The sequence below is a fragment of the Octopus sinensis genome, linkage group LG8, assembly GCF_006345805.1.
Source record: "Octopus sinensis linkage group LG8, ASM634580v1, whole genome shotgun sequence".
In the NCBI taxonomy this organism is placed as follows: domain Eukaryota; kingdom Metazoa; phylum Mollusca; class Cephalopoda; order Octopoda; family Octopodidae; genus Octopus; species Octopus sinensis.
This window is the reverse complement of record NC_043004.1, coordinates 36,547,780-36,570,279: the sequence shown is the minus strand read 5'-3', so window position 1 is coordinate 36,570,279 and position 22,500 is coordinate 36,547,780. Positions and strand designations below refer to the sequence as shown.

The 22,500-nt window shown below is 34.8% G+C and overlaps 1 protein-coding gene across 6 annotated transcripts in view; it reads left to right on the top strand.

The window, feature by feature from the left end:
* The window catches only part of LOC115214792 (receptor-type tyrosine-protein phosphatase T), a 426,610-nt gene that overhangs the window by 277,957 nt on the left and 126,153 nt on the right, over nt 1-22,500 (top strand). For all 6 annotated transcript variants that reach the window (XM_036505346.1, XM_036505347.1, XM_036505345.1 and 3 more), the window contains 2 exons: nt 12,728-12,847; nt 16,029-16,177. In XM_036505346.1, the coding sequence (XP_036361239.1) occupies nt 12,728-12,847; nt 16,029-16,177 (269 nt within the window). The remainder of the gene's footprint in view (nt 1-12,727; nt 12,848-16,028; nt 16,178-22,500) is intronic.

Here is a 22,500-nt window from a genome sequence, read left to right as displayed (position 1 = left end):
TGTGTCAATAAGGCCAGCTTACTCCTAGTATGTTGTACAAGTTAATCCACAAGGGATAATCAATTCTAAGAAAACTTTAGCATATTAAACCGATCGACGAATCTCAGAATACAATTTTCGATATATATATTTAGTATAGCAGCCGTCTAAATTAGGTGAGTGAATGAGAACATTCTAGAGTCGTTCTTAATTCACAAACATACGCACGCACACACGCACACAGTGTGTGCCCGGTATGAACTGGAAGTTCATAGTCTAAATCTATCTTCGTGCTGAATTTAGGAAACGTTGTCGTCGTCCCTGGTTATGAAGACATGCAAAATTAAATTATCATTTTATTAACAGAGAGATAGAGAGAGGTGGGGAGAGAGAAAAAACTGAAACGCTCGAAGACAAGTGGGCGCTAAGTATCTCAATAAAGGCCTACACTTTCACTAGAATAAACAAATCTGTCTAAGCAAAAGAATTGTATATTATTATAATCGTCAATATGTATGTGTGTGTGTGTGTTTATTTCCCCATACATTAGCACATGTGCGTGTATGTGTATGTGTATGTTTGTTTAAATCTGTAAACCATAGTTGATTGCAATGGTTGTTATTACATCGTTTCCTCTCCTTCAAATTATCAAAATGTGGTTCACCCTAATTCACATATTTCTCTGCATCTCTTCTTACTCATTACGAATTTACAATTTACATCTCTTCCAAGCGTTTATTCCAAAACTTGCTTACCTTCACAACTACTCTCTCCGCCTTTTCTCCATAAATAACTATTAACAAGTAGCTTAGGTAGTGACCAATTGGAGCCGGACTCATTGTTGTGGCACTTAAGATCAATGCCTCTATGGTAGTCTCGAACTGACCAATCCATTGAGGGAAGCTATGCTCTTTCTCTCCATCTCTCCCTTTTTCCCTCTTACTGCACACACACACAGACAGACACACACACAAACACCGACAGACAGGCACACACACAAACACCGACAGACAGGCACACACACAAACATCGACAGACACACACACAAACACTGACAGACAGACAGACACACAAACATCGACAGACAGACACACCCACAAACACCGACAGACAGGCACTGACACACAAACATCGACAGACACACACACACAAACATCGACAGACACACACACATAAACACTAACAGACAGACAGACACACTCACACAAACACAAACAGACAGACACACACAAGCGCTCACACATACAAATACATATAATTTTTGCATTCAACAAAAAATTCGAATAGAGAAAGTTCAGGATGTTAATTTAATTGTTCTTAGAAAGATACCAATATTTCACGAGTGGTTCCTTGCGGAATGGCTCATAAGAAACATATTCGTTTTTATTCCACCCATATGTATAGACTGAATTATCAACTCAATGCTAGAATTCAGCTGTTTTTTTTTTTTTTTTTTTTTAGAGGACAACTTTTCCAAAAGATATCCTCTAAAATTAATACTTTGGTGTCGTTTGTTTAAATTAATTCCTTAATGGAAAATGTTTTCATAACGTGAAATTTGCTTCATAGCATCTGAATTGCACTAAATACGCAAGTGAAAAAGGGGAGTGTAGTGACATTTAGTAGCAGCAGCAGTAGCAGCACTGCTGTAATCTCCAATGATTAATTACATGAAACATTCGCCATTCAGGTTTTGTCTTCTACTTCGGTGAACTAGCGACTTCGGATACATCGAATATCTACATTGTTATATTGCATGTTACTTTTTACATCCAACTGGAAAGAACGGTTTCTCTATTAAATAAAGACTAAACACTACCAAACTGCTAAGAAAACAGATAGAAAAGCAAAAGAGTTATCCTTAGGATATGAAATCGGCGTTAGTAGCGATGGTGGTTGTGCAGTCAAGTGAAATAAAAATGAACAGAAATAAATTGGCTCAGGTAATGGCGGGTTGGTCATAATAGATGGTAATTAACAATGATAATGAAAGCATAGAAGTTGTGTGCCGATGGACAAAGATTGAACAGTCATAAGTATTTGCTTATTAAGCAGAGAAAATAACAAATCATTTAGTAACGCAGTAAAGTCAATAATATTGATCACAATGTTGGTTTATCAACGAAATTAAATTGTATTTTCAATTAAGTATCTGGAGGCAACCGGTTAGTTTCAATACGATCGATGACGATCAAAATATTTTTTCTTTCCATCTTTCCCTCTATCTTCCTTTTGCTATATCAGCCTTCCTTTCTTTTAAACGATTTCTCTCTCCTTGCTCGGGAAAAAAATACAGATATATATAAACAACCACTCAAACTTAGACAAATAGAGTTAGTAAAAATCCAAATTTCTGTTGCGTAAATATAGCAATTTATTTATTTGTTGTTTGTTTGTTTGTTTGTTTCTCGGCATCTAGCAGCAATCTCTCCATTTATTATATGTCTTGTTCCGCCAAGATGAGTGATTATAAATTTCCTTTTCTACATCAACTTCTTTTGAACTCCATGCTGTCACTTAACTAATGTAAATCATAAACACAATGCCATGCAGTGAAGAGTATTCGTTGTAAATTATTCTAATATATGTATGTATACATGTCTGCTTGCATGTATATATATATATATTATATATATATATAATATATATATATATATGTATGTATGTGTGTATACACATATGCAAATGTTTATATGTATATATTATATATATAGAATAATTATTTGAGGGAATATTATTCCTAACTTACAGGGAAAAATTCAATTTAAAAATCAAATTTCACAAAATATAATATATATATATATATATATATATATATATATATATATATAAATTAGAAAAAACACCTTTTATCAATTCAAAATGAACAATTAGATGGTGTAATTTAATTGTTCATTTTGAATTGATAAAAGGTGTTTTTTCTAATTTATATATATATATTTGTATATATGTATGTGTGTGCGCACATATGTATGTATGTCCGTATATATGCGTACATATATATAGATATGTATCTTTCCCGCTCTGTCAATACACACATATATATAATCGAGGGGTTACGCAAAAGAATTTGGAATTTTGCAGTTTTATTTGATTCACCTAGTTTTACACTTTTACACTTTTATCGCCTTCAAAATATTCTCCATTGAAAGTAATGCTTCGATCCAGCGTTTTCCACTGCTCGAAGCAGTGCTGCAGGTCTTGCGAAGTGATACGTCGTTTTTTTCCTCATCCCTTCAACATCGGCAAATTCCGTAGCACCACCTTTCGTCACCAGTGCGAAAAAAGGTCCAAATGAACATCTGACTGTTCTTTCAGTTCACAACAGGCATTCAGGCGTGACTGCTTTTCATCTGTGAGTGAGCGAGGTACAAATTTCGCTGTAAATCTTTTCATTCGCAATTCCTTGCTCAACATTTGTTGGCAAGTGTTCCAATCATACCAACTCCATTCATATCAGCAACCTCGTGAATTTTTTGGCGACGTTTCTCCAAGATCAGTTCATGAATTTTCATGTTTTCATTCGATCGGAAGGTCGACAGTCCCTATTGCGGCTTTATTTTTGAATCGATAAATAAAACTTAGTAACAGCATTGAATACATTGCAAGTCTACAACGATGTACGACTTGAACATAGTCTTATCGTTCCATGCGTCAAACTCGCCTCCCTTTAATGCAGTAGACCACTCCAATTACTCAACTTTCTCTGTTCTTTTTAAAGTTCCTCAATACTTCCATAAGTTTTAATTAACAATTAATAAATTTCTTTTTATTTGTTTTAGCTCATATTAAATTCTTTGGAACATTTATTTTAATTTACTTTACTTTTGTTCTCCGAAATATTTTCTTTGTGCCAAATACCAAATATATGATCATTACTAAACATCACTGATAGATTTATGTGCAATTCCCATTACTCTTTCCCTGTCTACTTACTGACCTCAAAATTTCTTTCTCTCCACAAATGACTTCGATTTTATTCAGTTTATTTTTGCCTCCCCACCCTCCGGCTGATATATCTTCTTTAAAACACAAGAGACAGATTTTCAACAATGGCTTTCTACAGATTTATTGTCTTTTATAAATTTTTACTGCACAATTGTCAGAACATTTATATCTGTAACGTTGCCCATCAATAAATTTACTGTCTTTACATTTATTATACACAACTACCACCAACTGAGCAGAGCAATCTGTTGGTAATTGCGCTCTCTCTCTCTGTTTGACTTTCTGGCTTTCATTGACTCTTTCTCTCTCTGTCTTCAATCTGCGTGTGTGTGTGTGTGTGTGTGTGTGTGTGTGTGTGTGTGTGTGTGTATGATTTTAGGCGCTGGTAAGATATAAATGTAGGGTATTTCTAGAGAAGCATTCAACCCAAGTTCTGGGCTGTCTACATTGTCGGATTCCAGACTAAGATCGAAATTCTGCCAGTGTAGAAAATGCTGGTTTCACGGCAGAAAAACTGTTGTGCGGATGTGGGGAAGAGTGAAATATAATATGTAAGAGTAAACTATTATATACATTCATGCATACATACATACCCACATACACACACACACACACACACACACACACACACACACACACACACACACACACACACACACACACATATATATATATATATATATATATATAAATAAATAAATAGGAAATGGAGTTATAGGCGTAGGAGCGTCTGTGTTGTAAATAGATTGCTAACCAACCACATAGTTCCTGGTTCAGTCCCACAGTGTGGTATCTTGGGCAAGTGTCTTCTACTATAGCCTCAGGTCGACCAAATCCTTGTGAGTGGACTTGGTAGAGGGAAACTAAAAGCTTGTCATATATATATATATATATATATATATATATATATATATTTGTGTGTGTGTGTGCATGTGCGCATATGTTTGTGTGTATGTGTTTGTCCCTCCTCCATCATCGCTTGACAACCGATGCTGGTGTGTTTACGCCCCCATAACTTTGCAGTTCGGCAATAGAGACCGATAAAATAAGTAGTAGGCTGACAAAGAATAAATCCTGGGGTCGATTTGTTTGACTAAAGGTGGTATTCCAGCATGGCCGCAGTCAAATGACTGAAACAAATAGAAGAATACAAGAATATATATAACAATTGCCAGTTCAAAAGTTAACATTTATTAACATAATACTATATTATATTATATTCTTATAATGTCATAACATTATATATTAAATAGTAAATATTAAGTCCAAATTATATATATATGAGGTCATGAACAATGAAATGTTCGATATTCTTATGCACCAAGTTTGAAAGTCGTTAACTCTAATGTTTTATCCTGACAATTCGTTTGTTTTACAACATTGAAGACTTACATCATCAGTTTTTGAAATGCATTTCATGGTGTTTGATTATATTGTGAGTTTTCTCTTGTAAATCAATTTTTTTGAACTCGTGAATAGACCAAAAATCCCTGTTTATGAATATGAGTTCCGTCGAGGAACCAATGCATCCCAAACAGCTCGAAACATGAATGAGGTGTTTGGTGAAGATGTGGCGAATGAGCGCACTGTATGTCAATGGTTTGAGAAGTTCCGGTCTGGTGACTTTACTCCTGAAAATCAGTCCCGTGATAGACCAGACACCAAGATGGATAATAATGAGCTGGAAACTGTAGTGGAAGCGGATCCGTCTCAAACTACGCGTGAGTTAGCAGCAAGGTTTGATGTTGTTTCGATTCCAACTGTATTGGGCCATCCGAAACAAATCATCAAGCTGGAAAAGTGGGTACCACAGGAACTGAACGAGCATCAAATGGCATGTCGTCTTGAAAATTGCTTTTCTTTACTGCCATGGCATAAAAGCTAACTGTTATTGCATCGTATTGTTACGTGTGATGAAAAATGAATTCTTTTCAACAATAGCAAGCGTTCTACACGATGGTTGGATAGAGACGAAGTTCCAAAACCACGACCGAAGAAAGAATCTTCATCCAAAAAAGCTAATGGTGTCTGTTTGATGGTCCAGCGCTGGTGTCATCCACTGTAGTTTCATGACCGGGTAAGTCAATTACAGCGGATGTATACATCAAACATTTGGATGAAATCACGAGTGAACTTGCAATTAAACAACCGAGATTGGTCAAAAGAGACAGGCCAGTGCTCTTGCAAGAGAATGCTCGACCACATGTTGCACAAAGAACGCTACTCAATTTAGAGGAATTGAACTTAGAAGTACTCTGTCACCCACCATATTCACCAGACCTTGCACAAACTGACTATCACATTTTCCAGGCATTCGACAACGTTTTGCAATGAAAAAAACTTCAAATCTGAAGAAGATGCAAAAACAACCTTTTGAGATTTCATCACTTCTTGCTCTCCAGAGTTCTTCGCTGCTGACATAAATAAGCTACCGATAAAATGACAATATTATGTTGATAATTTAGGTGCACACTTTGATTAACTGCATTGCTTTGCGTTGAATTAAATAAACTTTACATTCAAAATCGGACATTTCATTCTTAATGACTTGGTGTATATACACATAAAAGTGGGCATAGTAACGTGCATCCTGCAACCGAAAACGGGACCAGTATTGGGTGTACTGAAATATTATTCGTAACGAATAACATTCGAGATACTTTTAGTGAAGTTTTAAAAGAATTCTGGGAATGAAACAAATTTCACTATAATGAAAAACCATTCTTTTGGTATTCGCTTTGACGGATTTTCACCTGTGTGTGAATGTATTTATTTATTTATTTATTTATTTATTTATTTATTTATTTTTGAAACCCAAAGCAATCCAAGCCATAAAAATTAATAATACAGGTTAATGGTTTCTACCTTTACCTGGCATTTCGATATTTCAGGGTTAGGCTTCCTCTCTTTACCTTCAGTTCGCATTTGATCAAGCTGACCAAGCAGATACAGTTTGGTTTGTAATCTTCAATGCTTGCTTTCTAAGGTAGCAAATTGTGGTTTCGGGTAATATATCACTGCTATTTTTAGCAGGTCATGGGGACATGTAGAAATGCCATTGTCGGCTCTCTCTATATCTACAGCAGTTTATTTGTAGCACTGCTGTCACTAGGATTCACCGTAAATTTCTTACTTTCTATCAGCTCCCTGTCAGTTTGTCTAAACACGCATCGCCGTGGTTATCTATTTGTTCTCCGTTTTCTTTGTTTCTCCCCGGAGCTTTGTCACTATGTCACGCATACACACTTGCCTACGCTCTCTCATGCGCGCACAGACACATACAAACACACTCTCACACGCAGAGACACACACTCTAACATATACACTCACACACACCTAAGCATTCTTTTTATATGTCACCTGCTGGTTGTTTCTCCTCTTTCTCCTCGTCGCTGTCCGCCTGTTTGCAGTCGGCTGCTTGCTCTTTTCATTATCGCACTTATCTCAATTTACTTTTATATCTATTTCAACTACAAACTCATTCTCCCGCATCGTTGTTGAATGTCTCGACTTCTGTGTCGTCTCTCTATACATCCATGACTCCAAGCCTTTGTTGAGATATTTTCTGTATATTTAGCAACCCTAATCCATTGTTTGTCGAAATGTTAGCCACCACGTGAAGGCTGGCAGAAACGTTAGCACGCCGGTCGAAATGCTTATCGGTATTTCGTCTGCCGTTACGTTCTGAGTTCGAATTCCGCCGAGGTCGACTTTGCCTTTCATCCTTTCGGGGTCGATTAAATAAGTACCAGTTACGTACCGGGGTCGATGTAATCGACTTAATCCCTTTGTCCTTGTTTGTTCCCTCTATGTTTAGCCCCCTGTAGTCAATAAAGAAGTAAATATTTTCTCATCTTTTCATCAGAAATGGTCGAAAGATATTTCTCCTGACATCTTTTAAAGTTTCCGAGTAATTCTTGGTTAAGTTTCCCAATCAAATTCGCACATGTAAAACTCAAACTATTCATGGTGAGAGACTTTGAGAAAGAAAGTTTTTTTTTATCTCTAGCACTCTCTGATTTTTCCCTTTCTCTTTCTTGTGTTTGTAGGTAAGGGATACTCGGTGACCATATTTCTTAGTAGCCCAGTCTATTAGGAATAAGGATTTCTACATTGTTAAGAATATTGTTGGGTTTCTTGATTTAAAATGTCATAATCACAGAAGATTATGAGAACCTGTAGATATGCTTGGTGAAAGGTATACACACAAATTCAGCTATTTCCAGGCTACGAACGTACTCAGATTGGAGTGGGACATTTCACTTCGTTGTGGATTGTGAGCTCATAACGAAAGCATAAGATTTTGTGGCAATGAACTTATTATTACTGGTTCAATCATATACGATACCTACTCTTTCGTTGCTGTTTTATCTCTTTCAGCCACCAGATTGTGGCCAGGCTAGGGCATCGCCCAGAAAAATTTTAAGTCGAATGAATCGATTCCAAACTTACCTTTTTTAAAACTCTCTTGCTCATTCTATCGTTCTCTTTTTTCTGAACCACTAAGTAACGAGGATGTAAACAAACCAACACAGGTTGTCAACTGGTAGTGGACAAACACACAAACACACACACATACACACACACACACGTGCACACATATACAGCGGGTTTCTTTCAGTTTCAATCTACTAAATCCACTTACAAGGTTTTGGCTGTTCCGAGGCTACAGTAGAAAACACTTGCCTAAGGTGACACGAAGCGGGACTGAACCTGGAACCATATGGTCAGAAAGCAAGCTTCCTATTACACAACCTCACCTGCGCCTACATATCTTCAATTGTTTTGATTTCCGGCATCATTTTAGAATCGTAAACAGAACTGCCGAGTTGGATGATCGACTGAATATTTTTATCGACAAGAGAAATCAGCAATAAAATGAAGCCGAAAACAATGTCTCTGTTCACGTAGAATAATTATAGTAAGAACTGATATTCTTTAAATTATCATACACACATACACATACATGAACACACACATACACACACATATGTGTGTGTGTGTGTGCTTGCGTGTACAATTTTTAAAGATTATCAATTTTTACTATATTCTACATGAAATAAAATGCTATCGCTGTGTCGTCGTTTCACACTGTTTATCTGTAGCGATCCAATTGAAGCTGTAGGATGAATAAAATGTTATTGGTTGAATAATACAATCCATATCAATCAATGTATGCTGCTATTTTAGCACAAGACGTTGAACTCTTCACTGTCTTCAACTTTGAAACTACTCAGCCGGCTGTCTCCTGCAATGAAGTCATTCAATAATGAACTTCAGATTGGTGCCTACATATGCTACTAGTACAAATAAGTCTGGTGGAGCTCTTCTCTTAAGTCTGTGAACTTATGAACCAACCATCGATGTTACAGTGCTGTTACTGTTGCCAACAATGAACTACACTGCCTACTTTTAGCTCGGTGGCCGTAAGAGTTAATCACTGACGCGATGTAACGTCAGTAACGAAATAGAAACTCCTGATTCGTCAATTCCATCAAACACAGACCTTGTGTGGCTCTCCGGAATTGTTCCAAATACATTTGAAACAACTGACAAGTCAGAGGTAATAACCCAACGGCTTCAGACGATTATATAAAACCTCACCATGTATTGAGTCCTGTTTTAACCATTTCTACATCCAAACGTCACTCTCACTCTGTCTTTCTGGGAGAGGCACAAGAACGTGCTGCTCCAGTATGATCTGGACCATAATGGCCGAAACAAACTAAAGAATACAATGGAAATATTTTGTTTTGCAATTCTGAAAATGTTTTCCTTCCTACTTCTGCGGTTCAGTGCCAATGCAGAGAAGAGTAAAAAAGAAAAGAAAGTTTAGAGGCGACGCTAAGAAGAAGAGGGTAAAGAAGATCACAAAAGCCCTGTTGGAGTAAAGATTGTCTGCGAAATTCAATAAAAGCCGAGATCTGTAACTGTACTTACATAAAATAAAAGCTTCTCAAGGGCCTTGAAATCTATAAAGATTAAAAGAACTAAATACTTTAAATAGCTGCTGTTAAAAATGCCTTTGCTATGGGGCATTTTGTATGGTAATGTAAGTTTTATATATCAACTGTTACATATGTAGCCATTTTTGTTGTTTGACACACACACGCACATATATAATATACGGCATGGCGTTTAACGACGGGATAGGAATTAATTAAACCGTGAAGTACTGGCAGTCTAGTGTATTGGTAAACTAAAAAAGACTTTCTGATAGGAAAGAAACAATTTGGAAAGGTTTATTTGATGTTAGTGATTGTTGAAGTCATAGAGAAACCATCTTTGGAAAGGTCTGTACACACAAGAATATAGTCTTAACATTTATGCGTGTAAAAATCAATATATTTGTCTCCATCATACTACTTATCTCTGCATTTATTTCTATATAACTATTACTTTATATAGTAGCTATTTTAGTTCTTCCTCTCCTTCACGTTCTCTCTTTCACTTTCAAGCATACTTATAGTACACACACACACATATTTGCACATTCACATACACACATATCGACACATACAGACATATATTGTACCCCTGTGTATCGTGATCTTACTGTATGGCTGACTGTCCGTGTCCCATTATTAACTTAAACATGTGCTACTACTCTTAACTTTCTTTCCCCAATCGTATTATACACAGCAATTTTCATATACACACGTGTAAACACACATATATACGGATATATGTATATATATATATATATATATACACACACACACACACACATATATATATATATGTACTTACATACATACACTCATATATACATACACACATACATACACTCATATATATATACATACACACATACATACACTCATATATATATATACATACATATATATATATATATATATATATATATATATATATACATATATACATACATACACACAGACATATATATATATATACATACATATATACATACATACATATAAATATATATATACATACATACGTATATGTGTATGGGGGGTGTGGGTGTGTGTGTTATGAGTCTATTCATCACCACGCTTCCAGCCAAGATCGACGGCGTTCAGTCATCAAAAGAGCTCACAAATGACAGTTCCACAAACGACATAAAAGTGCAAGTGGAGAAAAAGACAACAAAATGATATTTAAATGCTACACTAAAACCTGGACTCTATACACAGCAGGCACGATATCATAATATGAAGCTCTTTGCATTATGCCAATGCGGTGTTAAATGAAATCTCTTACTCAAAGAAACACAAATTCTAAACATTGTATTTGAGCATAACTGGTTATTGCTTATAGCTCTTCTACCTCAATACACTTCGACGAATATCTTAGAAAGAATATGAATTAACACGAAAATAAGCCTCTTTACAAAGAGGAAAGATCTTATCTCTCTTACATTTTAGAATGCAGAAAAAAACAACATAGACTCTCATTTGACTTTTAAAATTATTTAATACACTTTATTTGTTTTTGTTATTCAAAGTTATGGTACTGGCTATTCTAATTCATTTCTTTCATTTTTGTTTTAAAAATGTACATTTTTCTAAGCCATAGATGTTCTCCACTAGTTTTTTGTTTGTTTAAATCCTCTGTCTGCTTCAATTAAAAGAGTTTCTGTGCTGAGGTAGAAACGCGCGTCCAAACTGCCTTCTTTTTAATTTCCAGGCAAACACTCTATCATTTCATTCCAGAGAATTCTTGATTATATATGCTGTTAGGTTCAACTTCCGCCATGCGATCGTTTAGACTTCTCTGGAAGCGAACATAAGTTCAATATATTGAAAAATTTCTCGGTAAAAATTCGTTTATTTGTCAAAAATATAAATATACTACATTCTTAAAAGAATATGCCATAACTATGCACAAACACACACACACACACATATATATATATATAAGCTAAATAAATGCATTATATGTATATATGTATAACCCCCACACACACACACATACATATATACTCAAGCATATATGTGTCTCTGTGTGAGCGCGTATGGTGCATAGCATACCTTGAACTTATTGTAGTTAGAATCCACAGAAGAAATATATAATCAAAGCAACATATATGTCAATGTAAATATATTTGCATATTCACCGTTGCGCCGGACTGCATATGTTATGTTTATGTGTTTTTGTAAATAGGTATTCCGTAAAAATACGTTTCTATGTGAATAGTTTGTGTATAGATATATCCGGCATCTCTGTAAATATGGAGAGAAGTGTTTGCGACCATTTGATTAATACTCGGTTCGACACAGCAATAAAAGTTTACCAGGACGTATAATGGAAAGAATTTGATGCCGCTGCAGACTTCAACCCTCACCATTCGTAGACACATCTACCACACTACCACAGAGGGACATTGTAATCACACTACGTCTCTTTCGCATCCCAGTAAACACAACTATGTAAATAGCCGCATTATTAATAACTTCACTGAGATGTGAAGCTATCAATGACAGAGGAAAAAGCTGAGTGACTGTCGTGCTTCTAATGACTTCATCTCACTCGCCTCCGTTTCTCCGGTATGCAGGGATCTGTTCAGGAGAAGTGGAATCCTGTCCAGAATGCCAGACTATTCCATATAATTGAATATTGCATGTCAGTTTGTCTCGATGATCTTCGGTTTACTGAAGGCACGATGTAACTTGAAAGACCAATTTCTGGTTGGTTAACCGACTGCTTGTATGACATAACTCAGCTTAACAGGAGCTGATTGGCGACTATACACAGAAAATGTTGATAAAATGTTAAAAGTATTATGTTGTATATATTTCTGTCTATTTAAATATATATTTTTTAATATTTCCAGCGCAAATGTGACCAGTATTGGCCCGATGAAGGGACGCAAGTTTCATCAGGAATTTCAATTGAATGTCTAAATGTAGATAAATTGCCTGATTTTACGATACGCACATTCCTTTTACAAATGGTAAGTTTTACATTTCTTTGTTAACGAAGTGAAAATTAAGTATCTTTTTTTTTCATGTACATCATTGTGCATGTTTTCGTAAACACGTTTGGTTATGAAAATATTTGTGAAAAACCTCAAATGTATTACATAGCAACTGTCACTTGAAAGATACAATCCAAATTCTATCAGTTAAACTCTGAAATGGTGGGGAAAACTAAGCGGAAAATAGGTATCATGAGTTTTAAGTTCATTGTAGCAAGAAACGGTGGAATTGTTGTTTCAATAAATTTTACAGATAAACAATTTTATTTCTGAGAGTATCACCAAAAACTCGTTTTCGAGTCGATAAAAAAGATACCAGTTGAGTACAGGAGGTGATGTAATCGCTGGGTTACATCAATTCCATAGGCTACAATGGTCAACTGGTAATTATTTTATCGACTTAGACAAGAGGAAAGGTAAAGTCAATATCAGCGGAATTTGAACTCAGAACGTGAAGACGGACAAAATACCGCTAAGAAGTTTGTCCACTGTGCTAATAATTCTATCTTCTTGTGTCTCAAAGGAAGCATTAATATTCCTTTCTACTATAGGCACGTGTCCTGAAATTAAGGCGCGGGGTAGTCGATTGCATCAACCCCAGTATTCAACTGGTACTTATTTCCTTGACTCTGAAAGGATGAAAGGCAAAGTCGACTGTGGCAGAATGTGAACTCAGAACGTGAAGACGGACGATATGGCACAGCATTTTGTCTGGCGTTCTAACTGTTCTGCGAGCTCACTGCCCAAAAGGAAGCATTAATATTACAAGTAAATCTAAGGCAGCAAGCTGGCAGAATCGTTAGAGCGCTGGGCAAAATATTGAGCGGCGTTTCGTCCGTCTTTACGTTCTGAGTTCAAATTCCACCGAGGTTGACTTTACCTTTCATCCTTTCAGGGTCGATAAAACAGTTACCAGTTGAGCACTGGGGTCAATGTAATCGTATTACCCTCTTTCTTTTCTGCCAAAATCTGAAACCAATATTACATGTAAATCTTCGTTATAGCAAAAAGTTTCATTAGGATTTTATAAAAATGATTACCATTCTTCATTCGGTGACACTGCACATATTTTTTCTGTGACGAAACCGCGAGAATTACCCCTGAATCTGTAACACGAATATATCTTCAAATATTGAAGTATGTATATGTTCATATACATTAAAAAAATACCGGCATATTCATTCCGAAAAATCAAATGTATAATAATCTAAATATGCAGTGTTAATCACAATTTGGCTTAACTTACGCTAGTCCAGGTAGTTATTCATAATTTATAATCTTATATTTTCTTATAATTTTGATAATTATTGTTAGTAACAAGCTTGTAACATTTTCAGAGTGGATGCAGATAGATATTAATGCTCCTGAAAATAATCGTCAAACACACATTGAATGAAAAAATTTCACTGCGAAAATCCTACGCAAAATACCAGATAATATATAGATTACTCAGTCAGACTGCAAAATTTCATCAAATTTTAACATTTTTTGATTAAATTAGTTAATGATTGCACTAATTTTTTAAATATTCGTTTCTATCGTGTCTTATAATGAGAAAATGAATTATTCTGTTTATAATAACTTTTACATGAATAGAAGTTTTGAAACAATCAGCTATTTTAAGCTGAATATCATACAAACTAATTTAGAAAGTCAAACTGCAGTTGAATTTGCTATTAGAGGTCAAATAAATTATCACGAAAATGTGTTTCAAGTTACTAAAATACAATTTAGTTGAGGTTATATTTCATTTCCTTTGATTATATTCTTGGTTTCTTTTATGTGCGTTTGAACGGACACAGTATATAACTGGTATTTTATCGACTTTGCAGAATTTGTAACTTTGATACCAGTTGTATTTGAGCTCATAACAATAAGAGACGGTACTGACCTTCTAAGAAGTGTGAATAAACTCACAGTGCAGTACTGTGACATCGTTTTAAGCCTAACCCTTGATTAAAACACTCTCGCCACAGAAGAGCTGCTGGGATAAATATTTATATTGATACAATTAAAAACCCATTACAGTATAACAGAATACACTTTGTGTACTTTCTAATAAAATTTTCATGATCCGTCGTTCTGTGTACAAATTCCGCCAAGGTCGACTTTGCCTTTCATCGATAAATTAAGTACCAGTTGCGTACTGGAGCCGATCAAAGTTTCGGGCCTTGTGCCTAGAGTAGAAAAGAATAAATGTTCATGGCATTGAATTTTTAAAAATATCTCGTAACAAAACTGTAAATCTATTCGATATTTCTTTTTTATTCCAATCAGAATTATTTTTATACTTCGAGAGGAAATGGTGTCTTTCACATTATTAGGGGAAGTCGTATTTATATAGGTAAAGCTAGTTTCATTCAGTAATATCGTTGCTGGCAAACATGGTCATCAGACCACTAAAGGCTTGATTTTGTCTCCAGGGTTTCATAAAGACTGCTGTCTCCTCTAAATGATGTGAAACGATTCAACAATTAGGCATTTGAATCGTTAATACGTTTAATCGATCAGAATCTGAATTCTGCCGAAAGGCTTTCTGGCTGTGTTCGATAGATATTCAGCGTTCAGCGCCTTTGTGGAAACTGAAGATGACAGACCGGAAAAATAAATGTTAATATATTGAACCGCCGAGATGTAATACTTTATATCTACAATGATTTTCAAATATTTTTACGTTATCTGTATTCGTCTCAGAGAGGTGTTGTATTGAATATTTAGTCTTTACACATATTAAATCTCTATAATTTATGCTCACAAATACACACAATTACAGATACACACACAAATACAGATATACGCACATACATTCACACGCCGAAACATACGCAAAGAAATATACATATATCATGCACAGATACATAAGTGTGTGTGTAAACAACTTCTGAAAAAGGGAGGCTTATAATGAATGGAAAAGTGTTTCGTCTGAAAATTCAAGTGGCAGAAATTATAGTATTGCTCAATACTTTATTTTCGTTCTTCCCGAATTAAAATTCTGTCGACAAGGATTGACTCGAAGTTTTCGAATTCAACAAGGAATGGCTCAAGCAGATGCCAACAGGAGACCTTTTTATTCTAAAGCATGTTCAACATTAACATGAAAATGTATCATTGACTCGATATGCTTGTACAGTTGTTTGTTTTTTTTTTTGTTCTTCAGAATGGGGTATCGAAAATCGTCAAACAATTCCATTACACCACTTGGCCAGATCACGGTGTACCAAAATTTGGTAATTCACTAATATTATTCCGGCAGAAAATACGAGCGTTTGACCGGCTCGACAATGGACCAGTTATTGTTCATTGCAGGTAAGACATGCTCATGTTTTCTTCCATTAACACAATGATTGATATATTTACAAAGAAAAGTTTTTTTCGAGATTTATTTTGCAGATATATCTTTTAAATATTCTTCTTTCTTCTATGGCCAAATGGACTGAATTATTTCCACCTTTATTTTTTACCGTATTCATAAAAAAAAAAAGACAAAAAATTTATCTTGCTGCATACGTAACTGGTTCCAACGTTAGATACCAAATCCATTGTTACAGAAATGGGAAATTATATATATATATATATATATATATATATATATATATATATATATATGGGAAATTCGACTACTGACTGTTGGTGATGTCACCTGCAGTTCCATTTAGAGAGAGAGAGAGAGAGAGAGAGAGAGAGAGAGAGAGAGAAAGCGAGGTTACTGAGAAATTAAAGAGAGAGAGGGTGAAGTTTCTCTTTAACGGGGGAGAACATCTATAGAACTTATAACTATAATTAAGGTCTCAAGAAACGCTGTAAAGCGAAGCGCTATGTGGACGTGAAACCCAGGGTAACCCAATAAACCGGCCATATCTATCTCTGTCTATATACTCAAATCAGAGTGCGCTTGTTTTTCGGATTTGTGATTTACTGACGATATATATATAGCCTTGGCTTAGTTATCTCTTTTTGTTTCATATATATATATATATATATATATATATATGTATATGAAACAAAAAGAGATAACTAACCCAAGGCTGTGAGGAGTTTTCTGGACTTTAATAAGGAAAGAGATAGAGATATAGTCTTACAACTATTTCTGAAATATTATGGTTATCTCTTCATCAGAGACGATGTGAGATGGTTAATAACAGATGAATTTTTGAGTTCGAAATAAGAAGTTACTGTGGAAAAGGAGGAGATAGGGAATATAGAGGGGAATAAAAGAATGAAAGTAGAAGTAACATATAAAAGATTGTAGTTGCAGTTCCATCATTCGAGTAAAGTGGTGTATAGAAGTGGTAAATAGTTTCCTGTACATGGTATGTAAGTTCCAATAGTAGTTCATGTTTAGTCATTTCTAAGTATGGAGCCGTACATACAAACATATATATATACATACACACGCACACATATATATATATAGATATATATATATAGATATATATATATATATATATATGTGTGTGTGTGTGTGTGTGTGTGTGTGGTGTGTGTGTGTGTGTATGTATGTATGTATGTATGTATGTATCTATCTATCTATCTATCTATCTATCTATCTATCTATCTATCTATCTATCTATCACTCTATTTATATATACATTTGTATTTATGTATATCTTCGTGACCCTTGAGAGATAAAATCAAATTATACTCCGCAGTATTTGAACTCAAACGTGGAAGGATATAAATATATGAAGGTTCTTTTTTCTCACTCTCTGACAATCCTAGCATCAACTTTGAAGAAATTAATATCTATAGTGAATCGAATCAAGACATTGCTTTCTCTCTCTAGTTCCACTGACGTAGATGGGTAGAATTAAATAATGACTGTTTCAATTATATTAGCCACATTTGAAATAGCTTTAACCTGAATTCGAAATGGATTCAAAACGTGACTTGTTTGGTTGTACATGAATATTGCATTTTACTGTTTCGAAAAGTAGTGAATATATTGAAAGCCCCAACACAGTCTAGAATTAATGAAATGTTATTTAATAGTTCTTTTTCTACTTTTTATCTGTCAAATATGGAATACAATTAATTTTGAAATGATTTTTCTCCGATCTTATATAGCATCGAGAATATTTTACTCTCGTTCCAGTCACTAAAATTAAACAGTCTATCATGATTAGCATCAAAGTTTGGTGAATTCCATTTTAAGAAACTAATGCTTATGCGTCTCTAGATCTTTAATAAGTCGTCCATTCTACGAATCAAAACCTACACAAGGTTGATTAGATTAAAATAATATAATGGATATAACATTATTTGAAGTTTTGAGGATTCAAATAATTTCTACCATGTTTAGTTCTCCTTTTTATAGCCGCAACTTTTTGCTAAATCATGAAAATGAACGTTTCAATTATGTTGTCAGTTGCCAACATGGTGATAGCTATTTGCAAATCTTTTCTGCGTCTATAAAATATATTGGTGCCCTCTCAAGTAGCATTCATCGTAGTCTAGGTTTACCTTCCACCTCATTCATGTAAATCATATTTGGTTCATTCAGCATGTAGAGCCATATTGTTTCCCCTGCACTAAATTAGAAACAAACAAAATAAAAATCTGTTCGTGATTAATTTAACAAGAATTAATCTATAAACTCTTCGCTCCTAACTGTTCTTAAGTAACTTAGACTTAATCTATTTGTTGATTTCTCAGCTCCTGCGAAACAAACCAGATTCCTATAAATTCAATTATACCCCATAATATCAGAAATTAAAGATTTTTCCTGTCGCGGTATCTATCCATCAACTTAGCTTTCTTTCTACTGTCCGTCTATTTCCATATCTATCGAGAGATATGTGATTGTGTGTGTGTAAGTTTCTATATACACACATAATATGTGTACGTTTGTACGCGCACATACAACGTATTTATGTGTGTGTGCGTTCGCATCCCTCTCAGTTGCTAACGATTTATGTCTTTATAGGCTTACATATGTATTTCTCTCTGTAAACTTCTTTCCTATTTATTTCCGCAATCATTCAAGACTTTACATATCCATTTTTTCAAAGTTCAAGCTACGACTATAAATTACTCAACACGATGTGGCTGCACAGTAATAAACATTACAATGGTTTTAATAAACAGTCATTCATTGCATCCCACATCGGAACCATACTTTTTTTACATTCTTCACAGTGAATGCTGCACAATCACCGACAAATGAGATTTAATCGGATTGGGTTTTTTTTCCTAGCAAAGTTGCCATGACTTTCTTCTTGGAACCTTTATAATAATGTATGCATACTTACATATACACACGCTTATAGTAGTTTACCGCGCGAAGAGAATGCAAATATATATTACTCTTACTCATCTGCGACATTCAAACGTGTGATAAAAACCACTGGAACGTGTTTAACGACGACTTCATATAATGCTCAGTCTTCAAATTATTTTCTTTTAAACTGACACTAGACCTTCTTCTCCCATAACAAAAGGTTCTCTGGATCACTCTCCGCTTTGCAGAATTTTTCCTTTCACGACCATTCAGACATGATGGCTCTTTTAGCAGAATCACAGTCAATAAAATAAATGAACTTCCTACAACTCTTACCAGTACACTTGCGAACACTTCTGTTCCCTAAAAACCAACAAGGCAATCAGGGACCACGAGTAGAGCTTTCTGTAAACTTACTCTTCAATCACTTTCATCACAAATGTGATGGAAATTTACCGTCAAATTGTTCTTCACACATCCCTGAATGACCAAAAGAAGTTTTCGTAGGGATAGACCTGCCGAAGAGTTTCTCCCTGAATCCATGTGCCAATAGTATGACATCTTTGAAAATTCCAGTAAGATTGTTGCTCTTAATACAAAAAAGATTTTTGAACTTTGTCGAACCTACAAGCTAAGTTCATATCCCTCTGATTGAAGGTCTTTGATCTGACCAATCGCTTTCAGCGTTTCTTAGAGGATACCATGCACGCTGTATGAGCTGTGGTTGTGATGGCCACAATCTTTCAATCCTAAATAAACGACAAGGTAGACATAACGTCGTACGACACACACTCCTATATACATATTCATGGAAATATATTGATATGTGCCATTGTTTTATGATTAACAATTTAATAACTTATTCGTTTTGTAACACATTCTCTCAACTAGTATCTTCTTCCATCATCATCTCTTATTTCTGTAGCGTTTTCTTATTATGAGTTGTTGCGACAACCTCTCTCGCTCTTGGAGGGTGCATGAAGTCAAATACAAAAGTTCAGCAATAAATAAACTACGTAACAAACCATTCCTGAAAATTTTGCTACTCTGCTAAGATGTGTCGATTAAATCCTAAGTCTTTATAGACTTTAAAATGTAACATTCAACTTGCATATCTAAAGACCGAGAACTATTATTGCTAAAATAATATTTGTTCACGGCAAAACTATTTTACTCCTAATCATTCAAGAAACACATATTTCTTCGGCAATTAATCAAAAATAAACAATAATAATTTTTTGAATTGGCACAAAACCATAAATTTTGTCGAGAGTTCCTGTAGAGCATAGTTTGATATAAAAACAGAGGAACATAAATACATTTCCACGTAATGTCTTTTGAGGAGGGAAATGGGATGTTGTGGTGTTCATATTTTTCTCAAGTGCATTGGTACAGAAACAAAATGGCTGAACGGATAAGTTCTTTATTATGTATTCACGGATCAATTCCGTAGTAGGCGTTTCAATGTTCTTATTATGCCTTAGTTCACTTCATTTTGAAAAAGCTGTGTCAGCTCCCTGCAATAGGTAACTGCGCTGTTAGCAGGGACCACACTTATCGAGAGGAAATTTATATCTTGCCCCATTATGTTATCAAGCAAGATGTAAACAGTGACCTTTCACAAGTCTAGTTGGAATTTTAAAGTTGTTTAGTTATATTCATTAAGGTGCTGGGTGTATTGACACAAGAACTACTTCCGACTAAGGACTGAAAGACGTTCCCCCTCAGGCAGCAACGGTATCATGTATGACAATTAAAATAGATATAAATAAAATAAATTATTTTATCATGAACGCAATGAGAGCTAAATTGATAAAATTATTATAGTCTCCAGTTTGGTGAATATTTCGATAACATTTCCTTTGCGTAAATACTACGGATAGTATTTATACGTGTGTCTCGTATCACATTCATCTACCCTCAGTTAAGTTTCCTTCTTTCTCATATAGCTAATTAATCTCTTTAATTGCACTTTTTTACTCATGTTTATTTTTATATTTACATCGGAATTGCTTCTTCCTCTTCGATTCGATTATTCGTGTTGGATTGCTAACGGGAAATCCTACCACCACTATACACACACTCACGCACACATACGCGCAATGATTAATAAACTGGCGCACATATGTGCATCTATGTGTGTGTGTGTATCATACATATATATTTATTCATATATATGTATATATATGTGTATGTGTGTGTGTGTGTATCATACATATAAATTTATTCATATACATATATGTATATATATATATGTGTATGTGTGTATCTATGCATGTATGTATATAAACATATATACGTATACATAAACATCTATCAGCGCGCGCGTGTGTGTGTGTGTGTGGACAGGAATTAGGAAATGCAAAAGTAAAATAGTCATGCTTCGAGGTCAACACGTACTTGGAAGTGTTTCTAGTAATCTCTGCTACATTTTCATTCTGATAATACACCGAAAAATCTTTAGAGTATGGCTTTACAGAATCGATCTTAGATTTCTTTCAGGAGACTCTCAGTAACATAAAAGTGCTTTATTTACAATAGTGTTTTGGAGAATCAAGTAATATGATTAAGATGTTCATGTCATCGATATAGAAGCTACTGATATCAGCGTTGTTCCTCAACATCGCTTGTCTATCGACTTCTTTTCCCGCCATTCACGTTCAATGCTTTAAAGATTTTCATTATTTGGCTACGCATGTTTTCAAAGAAACATCGGAACACTCTCATATACATACATTTAGAGAAGCAGTTTTTGTAAAGACATGCATGTACATTCACACGTAAATACACACACTCACACACACACAGACACACACACACATACACACGTATATATTCACATATTCGTATACATTTATAACTGTTTTGTTAAATCAAGAGCAATATATATCCTAGGCTACTGACACACACAATATTTAGAATTCCCAACGCTATGAAGGGTAGCAATCTAATATCATTTAAGTTGGGTCTTACCGCAACATTCGTATAATTTCTTTATCACTGCCTGTTATACGGCGCTACTATCTGAATGTTTGTGAAATTCCTCTGGATGCGCCATTTTTAAGGGTGGATTTCGGTTTACTTCATGAATTATTTTAAGGATTAAAGGATGTCAACAACAAAAGATAATGTATTCTGTTGAATGATAATTTCAAATGAAATAAAACTGCTTTCACGTTTACATAATCCTGTCTTCTTATTGAATAAACTTCAATTGGATAAATGATATTTGCTGTTACATAAATTATGACTTTTATGGGGAATAATGTCCGTGGTGCATTGACTGTTGGAATGCTTTCTACCATTCGTATGTTCAGTCAGGGGTGATACTAAACTGGATCTAAATGACAACAAAACTACGAGTAAGAGGCGTGGACACACACACACACACACACACACACACACACACACA